The sequence below is a fragment of the Lissotriton vulgaris genome, chromosome 8, assembly GCF_964263255.1.
Source record: "Lissotriton vulgaris chromosome 8, aLisVul1.2, whole genome shotgun sequence".
NCBI classification, from domain to species: Eukaryota; Metazoa; Chordata; class Amphibia; order Caudata; family Salamandridae; genus Lissotriton; species Lissotriton vulgaris.
Genome location: NC_141696.1, coordinates 1,328,584,010 through 1,328,600,742, shown reverse-complemented (window position 1 = coordinate 1,328,600,742; position 16,733 = coordinate 1,328,584,010). Strand labels below are relative to the sequence as shown.

At 43.8% G+C, this 16,733-nt stretch overlaps 1 protein-coding gene across 3 annotated transcripts in view; it reads left to right on the top strand.

Moving 5' to 3' along the window:
* Nucleotides 1–16,733, top strand: part of DYNC2H1 (dynein cytoplasmic 2 heavy chain 1) — a 1,560,829-nt gene that overhangs the window by 71,546 nt on the left and 1,472,550 nt on the right. For all 3 annotated transcript variants that reach the window (XM_086935265.1, XM_086935264.1, XM_086935263.1), the window contains exons 7-9: nucleotides 2,994–3,128; nucleotides 3,217–3,330; nucleotides 12,402–12,513. In XM_086935265.1, coding sequence (XP_086791391.1) covers nucleotides 2,994–3,128; nucleotides 3,217–3,330; nucleotides 12,402–12,513 — 361 coding nt within the window. The remainder of the gene's footprint in view (nucleotides 1–2,993; nucleotides 3,129–3,216; nucleotides 3,331–12,401; nucleotides 12,514–16,733) is intronic.

Below are 16,733 nucleotides of genomic sequence, written 5' to 3'. Positions count from 1 at the left end.
GTCAGGCTCGACAGCACGTGTCACGAAGGTCACTTTTAACCCTCATCATTTATTCAACCAGTAGTCTGCATGTCAGCACTTATTAAAATTCGGAAAACAAAGCTTACAGAACCATAATCCAAATGTTTTATAATAAAACGCCTTTAAACACCGTTTTTTAAACCACAGACAAAAATAGTGCAGCGCAGCGTGCGAGGAAAAGAAGGAAATGGCGCCCTTTTGAAATGAGAGCATTCAGGAAACACAAGAACTACAGTGTGGACGAGCATGTATGAGTCATCTTCTGTGAGCCTCGCCTGCTGCCTCTCGTCATTTTACATTGAACGCGCTCACCGCTCAGAACATCTGCATTGCATTACACGGGCACTCTCACAGCTCGTAATTAAGATTAATCACTCAGCTGTGCTCGTTTGCGCACAGAATATGCCATACAACTGCAATAAATGACGGACGAAAAGTAAATATACCCTATCACGTCAAAGCTACTACATAGACAGCACAGCGAAGACGAATCACTAGGCAGATGCCATAAAAAACGCCGGCGCGCACTAAAGAATGTGAGGAATGTGCCAGCTAGACCCCTTTCTGAATTTTTTTTCTAAATACTAAAGAGCTCGGAAGCTCCGCCCACCACTTCGTGGTGAAGCGGAGGCCCGAGCCCTAAAAAGCAGACTCAAAAGAAAGAAACTCACCTAAACAGAAAGATTAAAAAGCCAGGTTTTAAGATTTTTTCTGAATTGAAGCAGATTGGGGGTACTGCGTAGTGCCAACGGAAGCGAATTCCACAGCTGGGGGCCTTGAGGCTGAAAGAACGCCCCCGATGCGGGCCTTCCTCACACGCGGAACCACAGCAGTGAAGAGGGATTCAGATCACAGTGAGCGGGCAGGGCGATAGAAAGCCAGTCTCTTCTGCAGATATCCCGCACCTGAGCCAAACAATGCTTTGTGCATCAGCGTCAGGGATTTAAACATAATCCGCTTCCGGGTAGGCAACCAATGGAGCGTCTGCAGCAGCCAAGAAGCCGTGCCCGCCTATGCAGACCAAAAATCGCACGGGCTGCAGAGTTTTGTGCCACCTGCAAGCGCTGGACCAAGTAATCCGGGAGGCCCAGGAAAAGGGCATTGGCATAGTCTAGCCTGGATCCAATAAGCGCCTGCACCGTAATCCGCCTGTGCTCCGCAGATAATAAAGGAAGGAACTTGCGGAGCATCTTCAGAATGCCGAAACAGGTGCCGGACAGGCCAAGAACGTGCGCTCTCAATGAGAGCTTGTTATCCAGCTTAACACCAAGGTTCTTGGCAACCAGAGAGGATTGTGCCGGGGGACACATGGCTGCCGGCCACCATTGCCGCCACTCGGGGTCGGTGGCACAGCCGAAGAATAAAACGTCCGACTTACTGGAGTTGGCCTTCAGACTGTTCCGCTGGAACCATCCAAAAACCATTCCCAGGCAATCCCGGATTCTCTCCCCATCAAATGGCTGATCTTTACCACATGTGAAGAGGAGTTGCGTGTCATCGGCGTAGGACACGATCTGGGCTCCGTAAGCCTCCACCGCAGCCGCCAGAGGGGACATAAAGATGTTAAACAATGACGGGCTCAACACAGAACCCTGTGGAACCCCGACTCCCAATGGCGGGATCTCGGCGGAGCTCTGGGAAACCCAGATCGTCTGGCGGCGGCCATCCAAAAAAGATGTAAACCACATTGATAATTATGCGAAAATGCAGTGGCCGCATAATTCCATTGGCCCTGTCCATAGCATCCTTCACCAAAATAGTAATTCTAGAATTTTTCGAAGATGACAGAATTAGGTGATAATACTCAAAATAACCGTTGTTCCAAGTATAGCTTCATTTAGTCATTATTAGTTGTATAAGCAAATTATTAGTACAGTTCAGGCGAACATCTTCATAGACCTGGTGAGAGTCACTTCTGGTGGTCATGCTTTACAGTTTTCAGGAAACCAATCCTCATCATTTGCTGACTTACATCGATTTACAAGACTTGGGGCCAGATGCTAAAGCCCTTTTCCCGTTCGCAAACGGGTTGATTCTCAGAATTGGCCCGTTTGCAAAGGGAGAAAAGCCTTTTAGGAGGTATTATCCAAAAAAGGCCCTTGCAAAATAAGGAATTGCAAAATTAGCGATTCCCTATTTTGCGAATGCATTTAAGGAATTGCAAATTCCGATACCTTAAATACAATGCAGGAAGAACCCAAGTTGTGCAATTTCTCCTTAAGAAATCGCAAATTACCACCAACTTCAAGTTGGTGGTAATTTGCGATTTCTTTGAAAAATGCACTAGTATGCATTTTTCAAAGTGCACATACATGCCCGTATGGCGCTACATGTGCATGCATACGTATTTCAGGGTTGCTACAGGGTGTCCTTTTGACAACCTTGAACCCTTGAAATTGCATTCGCAATTTGCGAGTGCCTAATGGGTGCTTGCAAATTTCGAACGTCTTCCCATTCATTCCTATAGGCCTCTAGGCCCATAGGAACGAATGGGAAGGTATTCCTTAATTGCAAATTGCAATTTGCGATTCGCAATTAAGGAATCACAAATATTATTGCGATTCCTACCCACACAGCATTTTGCGATTCCTTAATAGCGATTCGCTAAAAATCGCTATTAAGGACTCGCAAACTGCTAAAATGATACATCTGCCACCTTAATGTTCTCATATAGCTAACTTTTTAAATGTATATATCACCTGTGCAACTTGTGCGTAACTTAGAGGGTGAAAAAGCAGTGAGGAGTAAGGAAACTGCATTGTCAAAGGTCTTCAGTGGGCAATGGGGCAGTAGGAAATTTGCAAAGGGAAGGCAAAGACTGCATTTGGGAGTGAGGGTCTGCAAAAGGAAATTTGTTGACCAACTTTAATGTGTTCAGAATTATTCTTTGGCCATATTAGAAATATTCATTTAATTGAATCATTTCTGAGATACGGTTGAGCATACTCTAGTAATTGTATTTTGTTTTGCAGGTGTTAACCATTAGAACAGTTTATGAAAAACTGATTTATTTTGTGCCGGTGGGTGAGCAACAAGCTCTGCATCTTGCCCAAGTGTTCGAGCCATTTGCAGGTTTAAATCCAGTGCACTACAACCCATACACTGAGGTAGAGTGACATTTGAAATGTATGCCCCAAAGTTTTTAAGCAAGAACTGGAATATCAGAAACAAAATGTACTTTCTCCTTTCTTCAAGCCATTGTGGAGAGCGGCAGTGTCTCAATATGAAAAGATTATTGAACCAGCAGAACATAAAATTGCAAGGAAACTCAAGACCTACATTTCAGACATCCAGGACACTCCTCAGCAGGTAAAAGTATTGCTGTTAAATTGTTGTCTTCCTTTGCATTAATTTGTGAATGTTTAAGATATACTTCTGAGGGTGGAACAATGTCCTTTTTAAGGTAACCTTTTAATTATGACTAGATTTGGCTGCGATCGTTGTTCTGCTGAACATTGGAGCCGCTATAGAGCAGCAGAGAGCAGCAATCAGTGAGCAGTGAGCCAGACAGTGAGCCACGAGAAGGGGAGAAGCGGCAGCGGCTCCGGGTACCGCAAGTGAGTCCCGTAAGCCACAAGAAGGAGAAGGAGAGAAGCGGCGGCACTGCGACATAGCACCGGGAGCACTGAAAACCGCAAAACTATCAAAATCACAGAGCTACGGGTGCCACGAAAACTATAGGAACCGTGGAGCCACGGAGCTACATAGCTGCAGGTGTTGCGGGCGCCGCAAGACAAGGGGCACTCGCTTGATTTTCCGCCACAAAGCCGCAAGGCCCGCCTAATCTCATGCTAGACATTTAATTGGCCATCAAGCTATGAAACCAAGAAACAACCCCCTAATCTTCGGAGCAGCAGCACGGCCAGGCAGAATGTGAGACTGGTCCTGACCGTGATTACTGACTGCTACCCCCCCACCATCCACTTGTCTCCCGCCTCCCGCCACTCCCTCGTTGCCCGCTTTTGCCTGCGTGTCACCTGCAACCTGCAAACCAGACCTGACCGGGGTGACAGAGAATAGAGAAGAAGTCAGGTGAGAGACTACAGTCCTGGTAGTACCAGGCAGGTGTGGCTGGGGGTGTGAACCTGGATTGCAGTGCACGGTGGCGCATGTTGCATGGTGGTGCATAGTGTTACTCAACTTACACCACCTCATCTCCTACAGCCTGCTCTCTCTATGTCCTTGTCTCCCTGTTTCGCCTGGCACTACGCGTTGCCACTGCAGGTTTGGTTAGCACCGAGCGAGCGCGGTGTCGAACAGAGGCCTAAGAGGATAACTAGCCAACTAGACAACTCGCCAAAGAGGAAATGAGATCTGGCAGGATCAGGGGGTGCACGTCTAGAACAAACAAACAAACAAAAACGAGTAAGCGCAAAAGAGGATCCTTGTCGCCCAAGGGCTGTATGGCCGAGTCCCACCCTAAAACTAGAGCAGGCGTCACCTCCCCTGACATGGGCCCCACCAAAAGGGACAACAATTTGGAGATCGGACCAACTCAGAATTGCAACAAATGGACAGCGCCTAAAATTTTTACAACATTTCAGTTTCTAAAAACCCGCGGAACGCCCTCTTACAAGCTCAATTGCAGCACAAGGTCTCAAAACTCCAATTTCACCACTCAAACTATCGGACAGCGGAATGAACAGGACTGAAATCATTGACCAAAGCTCAACATCTAGCACAAAAAGCGACCCCGAATCGAAAGACCCACCATACCAAACACACAGTACATCAGCTTTAATATCAGCTGCGCAAAATAATGCCAAACCATTGCCGCAGGAGCCCCAGGGCCACGAGAAGCTGGAATGTCAAAAGCAATCACACCCAGCAATCTAGTAACAACAAAGGAGCTGGCAAAGCCTCATGAACGAGCTGGAAGAGAAAACAAAGACCAGCAAGAAGAGGAAGGTCGTAAGGGGAAAAAAGGGAATAACTGTACCACAAAAGGAATTGACTATAATAGAGATAGGCACACCACCTATTGCCATTAAAAAAGCAAGGACCTGTTCAACCCCACCGCCGGATGCCTCTTTGTTATTATCATCAATACCCCACTGCACGGAACCAGCACTAGGACAAGAGTCGGAAAATTTAAAGAAACTATCAAACATTGACGCAGGGGACTGGGATGATTTACTGATAAATCCTACACAACAAGCACCAGTGAGACCCTGGTTGGACCCTCAAAACTTCCCCATACTAAAGAACACAGAGCTGGAAGGGACTCGGGGAAGGGAGGCCCTGTGACTGACATCCGACTTAGGAAATTCAACCAATCTTCAGAAAAAATGTGACTCTGAAAATGCCTGGGCTAGTTTACTTAAAACAGAACAACTCCTAGTGGAAGCCCTTCAGTGTCAATCAGACAAAATGGACACTCAGCTAACTCTATTAAACACACTGGCAGTGTTTGTGTTGGCAATTGACGAAAAACTTGGTGCTCTGAACTCGCTCTTCCAGAGCTCACATGGAAAACTACAAGAATGGGAGCTAAATTGTGGTTGCGGCCCAATAGTCGACCCAAAAGTCGACAAACTTACCTCTCTCCCCTCTTGTGCACCCAAATCAAGGACTCAGCAAGGAAACCTTATCGGGTCTAATGAAAAGGAAACCTACCCCGCTGAGGATAAGAGTGGAACAAGCATATATAACACAGGGAAACTAGGTCCTTTACCGTCTACCTTAAAGCAGCCAACAACAGGTAATGCCAAAAAAGATGGGTGCATTAAGACACATGCATCAGCATCTGAATCTACCTAGGGGAGAGGCAGAGCCGGCTGACCCAGGAGCAACTTCTAATGCCAAACAAAGGCGTGCCCAAAGGAGAAAGGGTCGGAATCAAAAATCAATCTTTGACTTTGCCCGCCTCTTTAGACAGACATGCCTGAAACCTCTGACCTTTCAATTCAAGCATCTCCAGCGGAAACAGGCAAAACCCAATCAAGTACATTGCGTCCTGGGTAAGGGCCGCTCGCAAATTCAAATTCCAACCAAAAGTCTGCCACTGCTGGTTCCTTGCTACAAATATCACCAGGGGAAGAAGCAGGAACATGTACCAACAAGGCTCGAAAAACTAGCTAGCGATGAAGCTGAACATCAACTGCTGCCGTGTAGAACGAAATTGGAAGAAACTTACCACACAGCTTCATGCTTCCAACCATACAACCGTAGGACTCATGGCCGAAGATGACAAACTCTCTAAGACTACCATCTCTACTACCCAGCCAGATCATCAATCAAAAAGAGCGTTTAATTACCTGCCCATCACAGTTTCTAATGCTGGAGGAGATGAGCGAACCGTTAACTATATAGAATCCAAACAAGGTAGTATAAGAATCAAGCCCATCCCCCAAGGCAGTTATGGAGCATCTTTCCTGCCCTAGGTTGCCCTGCGCTGGGCCAGCTACAAATAAAACTCCAAAGGACCAGAGCAGGGCAGACGCAGCTATAACACTGGCTCAAACAACCACAAACAACTTTGAGCCCACTAACAGGCTACAATTAGATAACCGAGTGAATGACCTCAATAAGAACGTGAAAATACTGGAGTTTATACCAGTATACAGGTCAAGAGGTGGCAGCGACATATTAAATCGAGGGAATATTTTTCGTTTACCTCCGATAATGAGGGTATACGTGGTAGTAATCTCAACCGATCTGGATTCAGTAGAGTTTGTCAGCCAAGGAGATCCTCAGGGGGGTGAGGTCACACAAACAACATGGAGATCGGAAAATATTGTACAAAAAATATTACTGGAAGGATCGACATTTGAAAATTCGGGCAAAAGATAAAACCCATCAACACACCTGGCTATCCCACACCACTAACACAGTGGCAAGGGGATAGATGGAAAATAGAACGGTGCAACACCTCTAATTCTGTACTGAGAGGGGCAAGGGGGCCCTCGCAGGTCACCATGAGACAGCCACAGGATACAGGGATATATTGCCTGAATCACGTATATCAAGGTTTCTGCCATGAAGGCTCAAGATGTCCCACGAGGGTAGTCACCAATCAAGTAAGAAACAACTGACAGATTAACAGGTATAATTTGTCAGAAGGTGAAATGAACTTACTACGGATATGCTCATGGAACATGGGCTGAACAGTAAGCTGTCAGACCATGCCATCATGAACTATCAAAAGCCATTTCACACATTGCTTTACAGGAGACATGGATGACAGATCCACCACATCTCCAAGGATATCTACGTTTCTAGGCACCAGCCCTCAAAAAGGCAAGACGTGGCCACCTGCAGGGAGGCCTGGTAATCTACGTAAATAATACCTGCGCAACCTTAACAACATCAGAATCCATTGCCATAAAAATTTCCACCATAATGGGGCCATCATGGAATGGGCACAAGGATATAATAATAATAAATACGTACATACATCCTAACGGGAAATCTAACAATGCAAAACAACTGGCCAACTTCGTAGAGTTATGCTTGAGAGAGGTCAACACAGCAGACATGATACTGACAGAGGATTTTAATTTACATCTACTTGCTCCATCGAAAGCAGAGGAAGTCTCCATACATAACCAGCTATTGAATATCCCGCCACAGGGCACCAATTCATCAGCAGCACCCTTAAAAATCAGCCAACTCCTTATAGAGACTCTTGAACATCTTACCCTCAGAGCAGCGAATGGCAGATGTATAGGTGACACCCTCCTCATTCACTTATAACTCATCAACCAAAAACTCAACGCTGGACTATACCTTTGTGTGTCTAACCCTCTTCAAAGAAATGTTCTCATTTAGTATGGGCGACAAAGCTGATAGCGATCACCTGCCCCAGGAGCTTATACTTCGCACAAACATGCCAAGATTAACGAAATGGAAGGGCCAACGATGCATAATGACCACAACCAATTTTAGGAAAATAAAATGTATGCGTGCAACGCAATATAACTTCCAGCAAGCTGCAAAACATTTATTTGAATCACAGGAAGGAGACAATGAATTAGAGAAATTGATAAATTATATAAATGCCTTGGCAACATCTTTTTCCTCCCCAATCAAATCTAAATAGCAGCATGGCTATACAGGCCACACTAACCTCTCCATGCCAAAAAAGAGTAAGATAAAATCCATCAAAAACAGTATTAATTCCTCCTTGCGGCAGGTGCGCCAGTCTCCAACCAACATCTCTAAACTAGCTGTATTGCGACAGCAGAAAAAACAGCTGAAGCAAGCAATTTGGGAAGCCTGGCGTGACAACGAAGACAGCTTATGGGCGAAACTACATGCGGATTGCAAGAGGAAAAACAGTGCTAGATTCTGGGATACAATAAAAAGATTCACCCATCCAATGCATGAGGGTCTGTCTTTAAATATATCCAAGGAAGATTGGGCTACCTACCTTGGAAATAATTTTCATCAAGAAATAACCTTATTGCACATAGAAACTAGCATAGACATAAAACAGAGGCCCACCACCTTGAAACACCGACCCAATGAGGCAAATGCAATATTAGAGAAATGGTATGAAGAAGAATCACCAGGAGTCACACTCTCAAATGATCACTTTAAAGCAATCAACAGTTACATCAAGAAGGGAAGGCAAGAAGGGGCACCGGGACCCAATGGAATTCCACCTGTACTTTACAAACAAGATACAGAATATTGGGCGAAAGCACTTAGCCCTCTGTTTATGGAAATAAGACTGACCGGCCTACCACCTCCTTCCTGGCGGACTTCGATAATTTCGCCAATTTTTAAATCAGGTGACAAGACTCAGCCTAAGAGCTATCGGTCAGTTGCCCTCTTGGACAATGAGGCAAAATACTTTGCTGGCACTCTGTTGGACGAACTGCAATGCGGGGTGGAAGACAACTCATCCCCCTAAATCACACTGGCTTTTCCAAATCTGTTGGGACCATAACAAACATAACAACTATGGCTCTGTTAATAGATAAGGCTGTGATTACAAAAATGCTGCTATACTTGTGCTTTATCGATTACCGGGCAGCTTTCGATCATGTAAACCGCCATAGACTCTGGTTGAAACTGGCAGGCTGGGGAATACCCCAGTCTTTACTGAATTTGTTAATCAATCTGCACATTATTCAACAAAAGGAGGGACTGGGGGGGCGTGTTTAACGAGGTCCAGCGTACAAGCCCCAAAATGACTAGTAAGCAAAGAGAGTACGAAGTTCCTCTGTGTATGGTTGGTAGAGGACCAAGAGGAGGCAAAGCATAGTGAGTCCAACGGTGCCACTCCGTGTGTGCAGGGACAAGGGAGGGGGGATTCCCTTATCGGAACTAGGGTTCTCATACACCCAGCAAGCTAGGTGTCCAGCTTCATCATATGAGCCTGCCCCTCGTCAGGTCGGCGCTGCAATACCAGACGGGCACCCAAACCGGGGCTCTTTGTCAGGGATCTTTTGTTCCTGCTGGTGGGTGCAGTGGGGGTAAGAGGCCTAGTGTATAGATGTGGGGTGTAGGTGGATGTAAAATAGGTCAGTTAGTCCTAAAACAACTTTATTGGGAGTGGTAAACTGCCTAGTTAAAAGAGTGAGACGGGCACATGACTAGTAATGATGTATCTAGTAGTGTATGTCAAGCTCCAAAGTGATTGACATGTTTCATGCCATTATTGTCCTATGGATCAGGGCACTTCCTCAGGATCGAATAAAACGCTATCTACACTATAGAGATAAGTAAAATTCTACGTACCCAGAACACAGGTAGTTGACCTGGTCTGTATGTGAGAAATACTCGCTACAGTGAGTTGGCGCTATGAAAAAAGACACGTTGGGTCCGGCGAGTTAACGCTTCTTGCCTTAAGACCTACCCTGCCGACCGGCGGCAGGGTAGGTCTTAAGGCAAGAAGCGTTAACTCTTTTATCAATGTATTGCAAACATCAATTAATTTGAACTGGTTTTTTAGCAAAGTGGTTTTATTATATATTTATATATTCTTTTAACCCCTTCCATGCTGATGACGGCCCCCAGCCGTCATGCACTACGGTGCTCGTGTGCTGATGACGGCTGGGGGCCGTCATAAACCCACCCACTCGCGATTCTGCTGCACTGGCGCAGAATCGCGGCAGCATGGAAGGGGTTAAATTGATGATATGTAATGAGATATTTTTATAGTAATGGTTTTAAGTAACTGTGCTAAATAAAATAAACTTGAAACTTAAACTAGAAGGTGCAGATATGCTCAAAAGCACAACGAGCAGATATCCTATTGCTAAGCAACCAGCCAAACTCATTAACACACAGATGAATAAAATAAGGGATAGGACCCTTTTCTTTTTGAGGGAAGAAAGTTATGTAACAGATTTATTAAACAAGGAAATGAGCTAACTTGTGGGCGATCCAAAAGCAGCTGATGATGATACTACCTAAACTGGCTGCTAGCATGATTAACCCTGAAGCATCAGTATAACTGATGCCGTACTCCAATGGCTTGGAAGACCATAGTCCAAAGGAAAGTAGCTCCTATCAAAAGTAGGATACACACAAGCCAACCCCCCTCCTGTTTTCTTGAAATGTGTCTATGCCGCACTCTGTATTTCTACTCTACTACAAATCAGAAATCAACCTTTCTTCTGAGCTGAGACGCAATTAAGTTATGATATATCAATTGAGTAACCATCATGATTACAAAAAACATTTTTACTAGTGAGAGCTACCCTCACAATCAGGAAATATATTTTTGTATTTCGTTTGTGTTCAGGCTGACCGTTGGATAACTGTCACAAGAAACCATTTGTAAGAATTGCTTGTGTAGCTTCTGAACTTTATCATATATTTATTAAATATCTTTGGTCTTTGCAAACGTTATAACAATACACCTGTGCTACTGTATTTCAATTGGAGCTTGCAATAGTTCAAATAGACTTTGTATCCTACGGATGATTCTTGAGTGCTAAGAGTTTGTAATTCCTATGGACGTCTTTTATAAAAACAAACAAGTGCTATAAAGTCTTTCCTAACCCTATGAACAGTTGTTTGTAAAATGAAAAGTTCTGGAGAGTTCATTATCACTTCAGATGGCTCCTTGTGATACAAATATTTGCAAGACTTGTCTTTGTAATGTATGTCTGTGAATATGGGTGTCATTGTTGACTTCAAAACCAGATAACAGGATTTCAACAACAAGTGCTAGCTACAGCAACTGTATATCACAGTTGCTTAAAAGGTGCACTATAAACCATATGGATCTAATACCCTATGTCTCAAGACGGTCGCCATCTTTAACAAGTCTTTTGAGAGTCCTGCGGCTAACTGGGACATCTAGTCCTTGTTTTTACTCAGGTTATCTATGAAATGAGGCCTTCTAAGATGCAAGACTGCTGTCCACACTGTGCCCAGATCTTGCGCATCCTTCCATCCTCCACCATTCCTGAAAACCTGCACACTGGAAGTAGTGTGTTGAGACAAGCACACACAGGCTTGTGAACCTTACCCTGAAGCCTGACAAAGATTCAGGTGTCTACTTGTAGGCCTCCTTCAATATTCTCTAAATTATTTCTGAACAGTAATGGTTTCCATCTCACGGCCTGACAGACTTCGTATATCTGGATATCTTATCTTAACAATTACTGTTCACAATCCACTTTGGGTCTTAATTACGATTAGGTGGATCTGGGGCATGGGTCCAGTTTGCCCTGTTTAGAGTATGTAGGGCCACTCTGACAGTATAGAGTGCATAGGGCCTCTGCACACTTTAAATAAGATTGATGGGGCATTCTATTCTATGATTTCCATTATGTCCACATATTATTGAACATGTCCATTGACAAAATAATCTTTAAAAAGTGTTTTAGGGATTTTAAATGTAAATGGAGTTATTTTCCCTGAATAAGCAATAGATGTGAATAAGCGGATGAGAAAGCTTTGAAACCTGCATAAGCAAGCTTCTTGGCAGATTGTCATGTAGTCAATTTGTTGGCACATTTCTCTGTATATGATTTGAAAATCTGAAGTGTTTTGCTGAAATCAATAACTTCAAATAAAATATATTGATATAAACGATAACATGTATGTGTTTTTGTTAAAAAAACATAATTGGTAGTGTTGGGGTTTAGAATTCTTCAAACCTTGAGGTTATCTACAATGCCAGTCAAGTACTTCTGTACATTTAATTTTTGTTTTTTTGTCCCTTCAAAACTGGACATTGTACATCACTTTAAAGGCATGCTGGTCCTATGATTATCAGAACATATGCAGCATGACGACTAGGAAGAAGGGATTTTTGTTGTAGGTAATCTATTTAAATAATTAATTGTATCCCGGATACCACAGATAGCCAACTGTAATGTGTATATGAGATGTTATTCAAATGACAAAACTAATACATTGGTGGATACTTCCATAATGTTTGTGAAGCAGCTGAATTTCTTTTTTCTTTCTTCAAGCGCTTGCAAGCTTTTCAGAAATACAAAGAGTTGTTCAAGCGCCCAAGCATAAGCAAAGAGTTGTCGATGGAAAGAGAATCCTTGCTGGCAGGGCTTCTGGACTGGATTAAAGGTAATATTTATCATGCCCAACTTTCAAGTCTTTAATTCAAATTATATTACACTGATCAACTCCCCTTCTCATAGTATTCAATATAGGAGTATGCTCATTTTCAGTTATTTTAGTTGCAACTTCTTTCATTATAGGGAGCCATGTCTTAAATGAATGTGTATCCTTTATTTATGAATTAGTTTGCAAGGTATATCTCTCTTTAATATAAAATGTCAAGTTAGTGAATAGATAAAATTATTCTACCTACCTCTCGTTGCATAACGCACTATATCTCGGTGCCCCACTAGGGACAATCAAAACTTTACAGACAGTACAAAACTGTGCAGCACGATTGTTGCTGAATGTCCCGTGCAGATCATCCGCTAAGCCTGGTCTGCGCCAGCTTCACTGGTTACCAGTGAAACAGAGAGTGGAATTTAAAGCTCTGACTATGGTACATAAGGCAGTTAATAAAACTGGACCTGTGCTTATCCAATCCATGCTCTGCCCATATGCTCCCAAGCGGACCCTGAGATCCACCAACAAAAATCTGTTAGCGGTCCCCAAGACAAGGAGAGTGCGTACTGGAGGGAGACGTTTTTCCCTACATGCCACAAATCTTTGGAATTCGCTTCCCGAAGCAATTAGAATGGAAACAAATCATTTAAGATTCAGAAAATTGTTAAAGACCTTTCTGTTTGTCTGAATCTCGGAGTCTGAAAGAGTTGAAAGCGCTGGGATGCCCTCGGGTAGCCATGCGCTATACAAGTGCGTAATTCATTCATTCATAAATCAATGACAGCTAGCGCTGAGACGCCACGGCAAACACGCACTTTACAAAACCTTCATTTTATTTAATTTCTTACTGTATACTTTAAATGTTTGCTCGGACTCTCATTATGCTGACTGATAAAATCCTTGTGTAGTGTACTTCTGGTTTCCTATAACGAGGTAGGTTTTATTTTAAGATTGGATTTTTTTATATAGTTTAACAAATTAGGATGTTTCATTTTCCTAAGACATATCAATGGTGATACTTCAAACTCATACAATCCCTCCATGCCAGACAAAGAGTCTGATGCCTGTGACATATAAAAGATATGTAAAGACTCTACTGTGTCTGAGTTTAAAGGTATTCTGGATGACGTGTGACAAGGTCCAGTCTTATTCACTGTAGACTTGCTTATCTTCCAATAATAATAATTGACATAATTAAATATAATATGTTTGTTTCTTGGTTGAGGATATTGATCCTTCATAAATTCATAAAATGCGGTTCTGCTTATACTTTTTGTGCTGTAAATAAGAAATGACTGTCACCTGACTTTGCAGTTTTTTGAAAAAGGCTACAAATTTGCCACTGTCCCTTTCTGTCCTCTCCATCCCGAATGCTGTTTCATTGTCTTCCCCAGGTCTTAGGTGACCACAAATGGGCCAAACTACTCGGTAGCCCAATTGTGCATTGTTAATCCAGAGCTCTCAGTCTATTCAGTTAGGAGGGCACTGGCTCCTAGCTTGAATATCACCGCAAGAAAAAATACAAATTTGAGAATTTGTATCCAGATTACCAAAGCCTAATTCCAAGGGTTATGCCCCTTAGATAGACTGGTCAAAATATTTATTTTTGTTAATTTCTTTCTTTCGAAGTTGGTCATGGAGTGAAAACATGTGGTTTGAGAATGATCCTCATTTCTTCAGATTGGCCGCGCCAGACTTGATTTTTAGATCTCCTTCGCCTGTTCTAAGAGCAGGATTTCCTGACAAAAAGATCATGCAAGGTCTTGGCCACAGTGTATAATTTCTGAACTTGATCTCCTGAGTTCTGACTTTCAGGATGGAGATTTAAATCTTCACTACGAATGCATGAACATCTTGTAGGAGATGAATAGTTAATCCAAATGAAACACCAAAGGGTCTTGACTCCACTCAGTAAGGCTGAGTCAGTATAACAACAAAACGAAGCAATTGCCAATACTGAGCAAAACTACAAAACTGTTTAATGACCAGAACCTACGAATAAAACAGATGGATCCGCACTTTTAATTGCACCTTCAGTTATTTATTTATCACATCTCTTACGAATCACATTATAAACAATACTTTATCTACATGTGCATCAACAAAGAATACAAAAAGAGGGGGAAAACTATGTAAACAAGGCTACGTTTTACCAAATACTCATCAAGACACCAACAGACACTCAATGCAGACCTTCAGACATACCTCACGCATATTTAGTCAAACAATACTACCAAACACTCACACTATCCAAGCAACACACCAGATTGGGTAAAATTAATTTTGCGTGGCCCGAACTCTGGTGCACAACACTCACATTCCTCAAATCAAACAACCAAATCAATCATATAAACTCCTAGTGAGGTGTAGAAATTATTCTAAGTCATCACCATTTCCTACATCCAACAACTACAGCAATACATCAATGAATAAGTTACACAACAAAGTTTGTTTGACAAGGGAGACAAAGGTCGACACGTTTCAAACCAAACTGTTTGTCGGGTTCTCATCAGGACCATAAAGCTCTTATTTGCTTAGCAGATTAAATCAGCTGCTTGAAAATCATGAAGATATTAATGTGCACTTGCAGCGCTTGTTTGTGTGTTCTCTGTTTGGAAGATTGCCGGTACCAGATGTCCGTAGATATCTCAATCCATATGCCCGGTTTGCAAGCTGACCTTGAAAAAAGTCACTTTACCTCTTAGAGAAAGCGTTCACGTCCTGTCAGTGTGGCGTGTAATGTCGAATCCCGCATTGAATGATGGGATGGGGCCACACATCTCATCATTCAATGCGGAATTCAACGCCTCCTCACGCTATTTCAGCTTTCTTTCGCCTAGCCGCTTTGATTGACTGTAGGCGGCGGCGGGCGCCATCTTGGGTGTGGGCTGGGGCTGCGCTCTAGTCGCGCTGGCCTCCACCCTCCTCACGGCCTATAAATGAGCACTATTACCAGACGGCGCAGCGGGCTGGCGCAGCGGGCGCGCGCCGAAGCCGCGTCAAAGCCAAGCCCGTCTGCACCCGTCCGCGGCCGGACACGGCCCAGGGCCATAATCCCTGGTCCTCGACTGCTGTACTCATCCCTGTATTTAAGAGAGCTGAATCCTGGTAAGACACATCAGGATTGTATTTCCGTCTCTCTTACTGCTGTGATGGGCCCTCGCCCCCCCCGTGTCCAGGTTGCGGCTACCAACTCCCCCAATCACATCTACTAGCCTATCTAGACCTTAATCACGTCCCGTCACATGTTCCATATAACGCTCCTCTGCATGGTTGTCAAGCCGCGCTCATTAATACGCGCTCACTCCCATGTCACAGTTTTCAGATCAATGAGTTTATTATCGCACATAACTTGGATTTATTATTTGCCACTGAGACCTGGGCAGATGCCGGGTGAGGTCCGGATTTCTGCGACGCTACCCCGGATGGATATAGCGTCGCTAGACATGATAGGCCTATAGGAAGAGGTGGTGGCCTTGCAATTATTTACAAGGACAAATATCGTACCACACTCGACCCTATAAATTCGGCTAACTGTGAATCAGCTGCTTTTGCTATTAGCATTAACCCCAAGCAAGCCCTAAAGGGTATAATACTATACCGACCCTCTGGCCCCCGCAACTCTTTTCTCTCCACTTTCTCTGACCTGAATGATAACGTCGTAGGTTCAGAAAAATATACGATACTTGGAGATTTTAACTTTCATTTGGAAGAGAAGGACAACTCTGATACTATTCAATTAACTACTGACCTTTCTAACCTAGGACTGCACCAATTAGTTAAGGGCATTACACATCAAGCTGGACATACCCTTGATGGTCTGTTCACTAATGATCCTGACATTTCCGTGCTGGACATTATTCCCATCACGTGGTCAGACCACAGGGCTATTATATTTCAGCTAGATATACGGACTGTATACCCTTCACTTCCCAGGCCCCGAACTAGGGTGGGGACGCGTGCTTGGAAAACGCAGACATTCCTCAGATGCTAGATTCCCTGGCCTCCTCCTGTCCTCAGGGAGGAAACACTCCTGCACTATCAGCCACAGATTTCCAGGATTGGATCCGAAGTGCCGCCGATCTAGTGGCCCCAGAGAAACTTACGAGACCTAACAGAGCATCTCCTTCGGCTGCCTGGTATAATGAAGATCGCAGACTTCATCGCCAACACTGTAGGAATCTAGAAAGGCGCTGGAGGAAAGCCTACTGCCCCATAGCCAG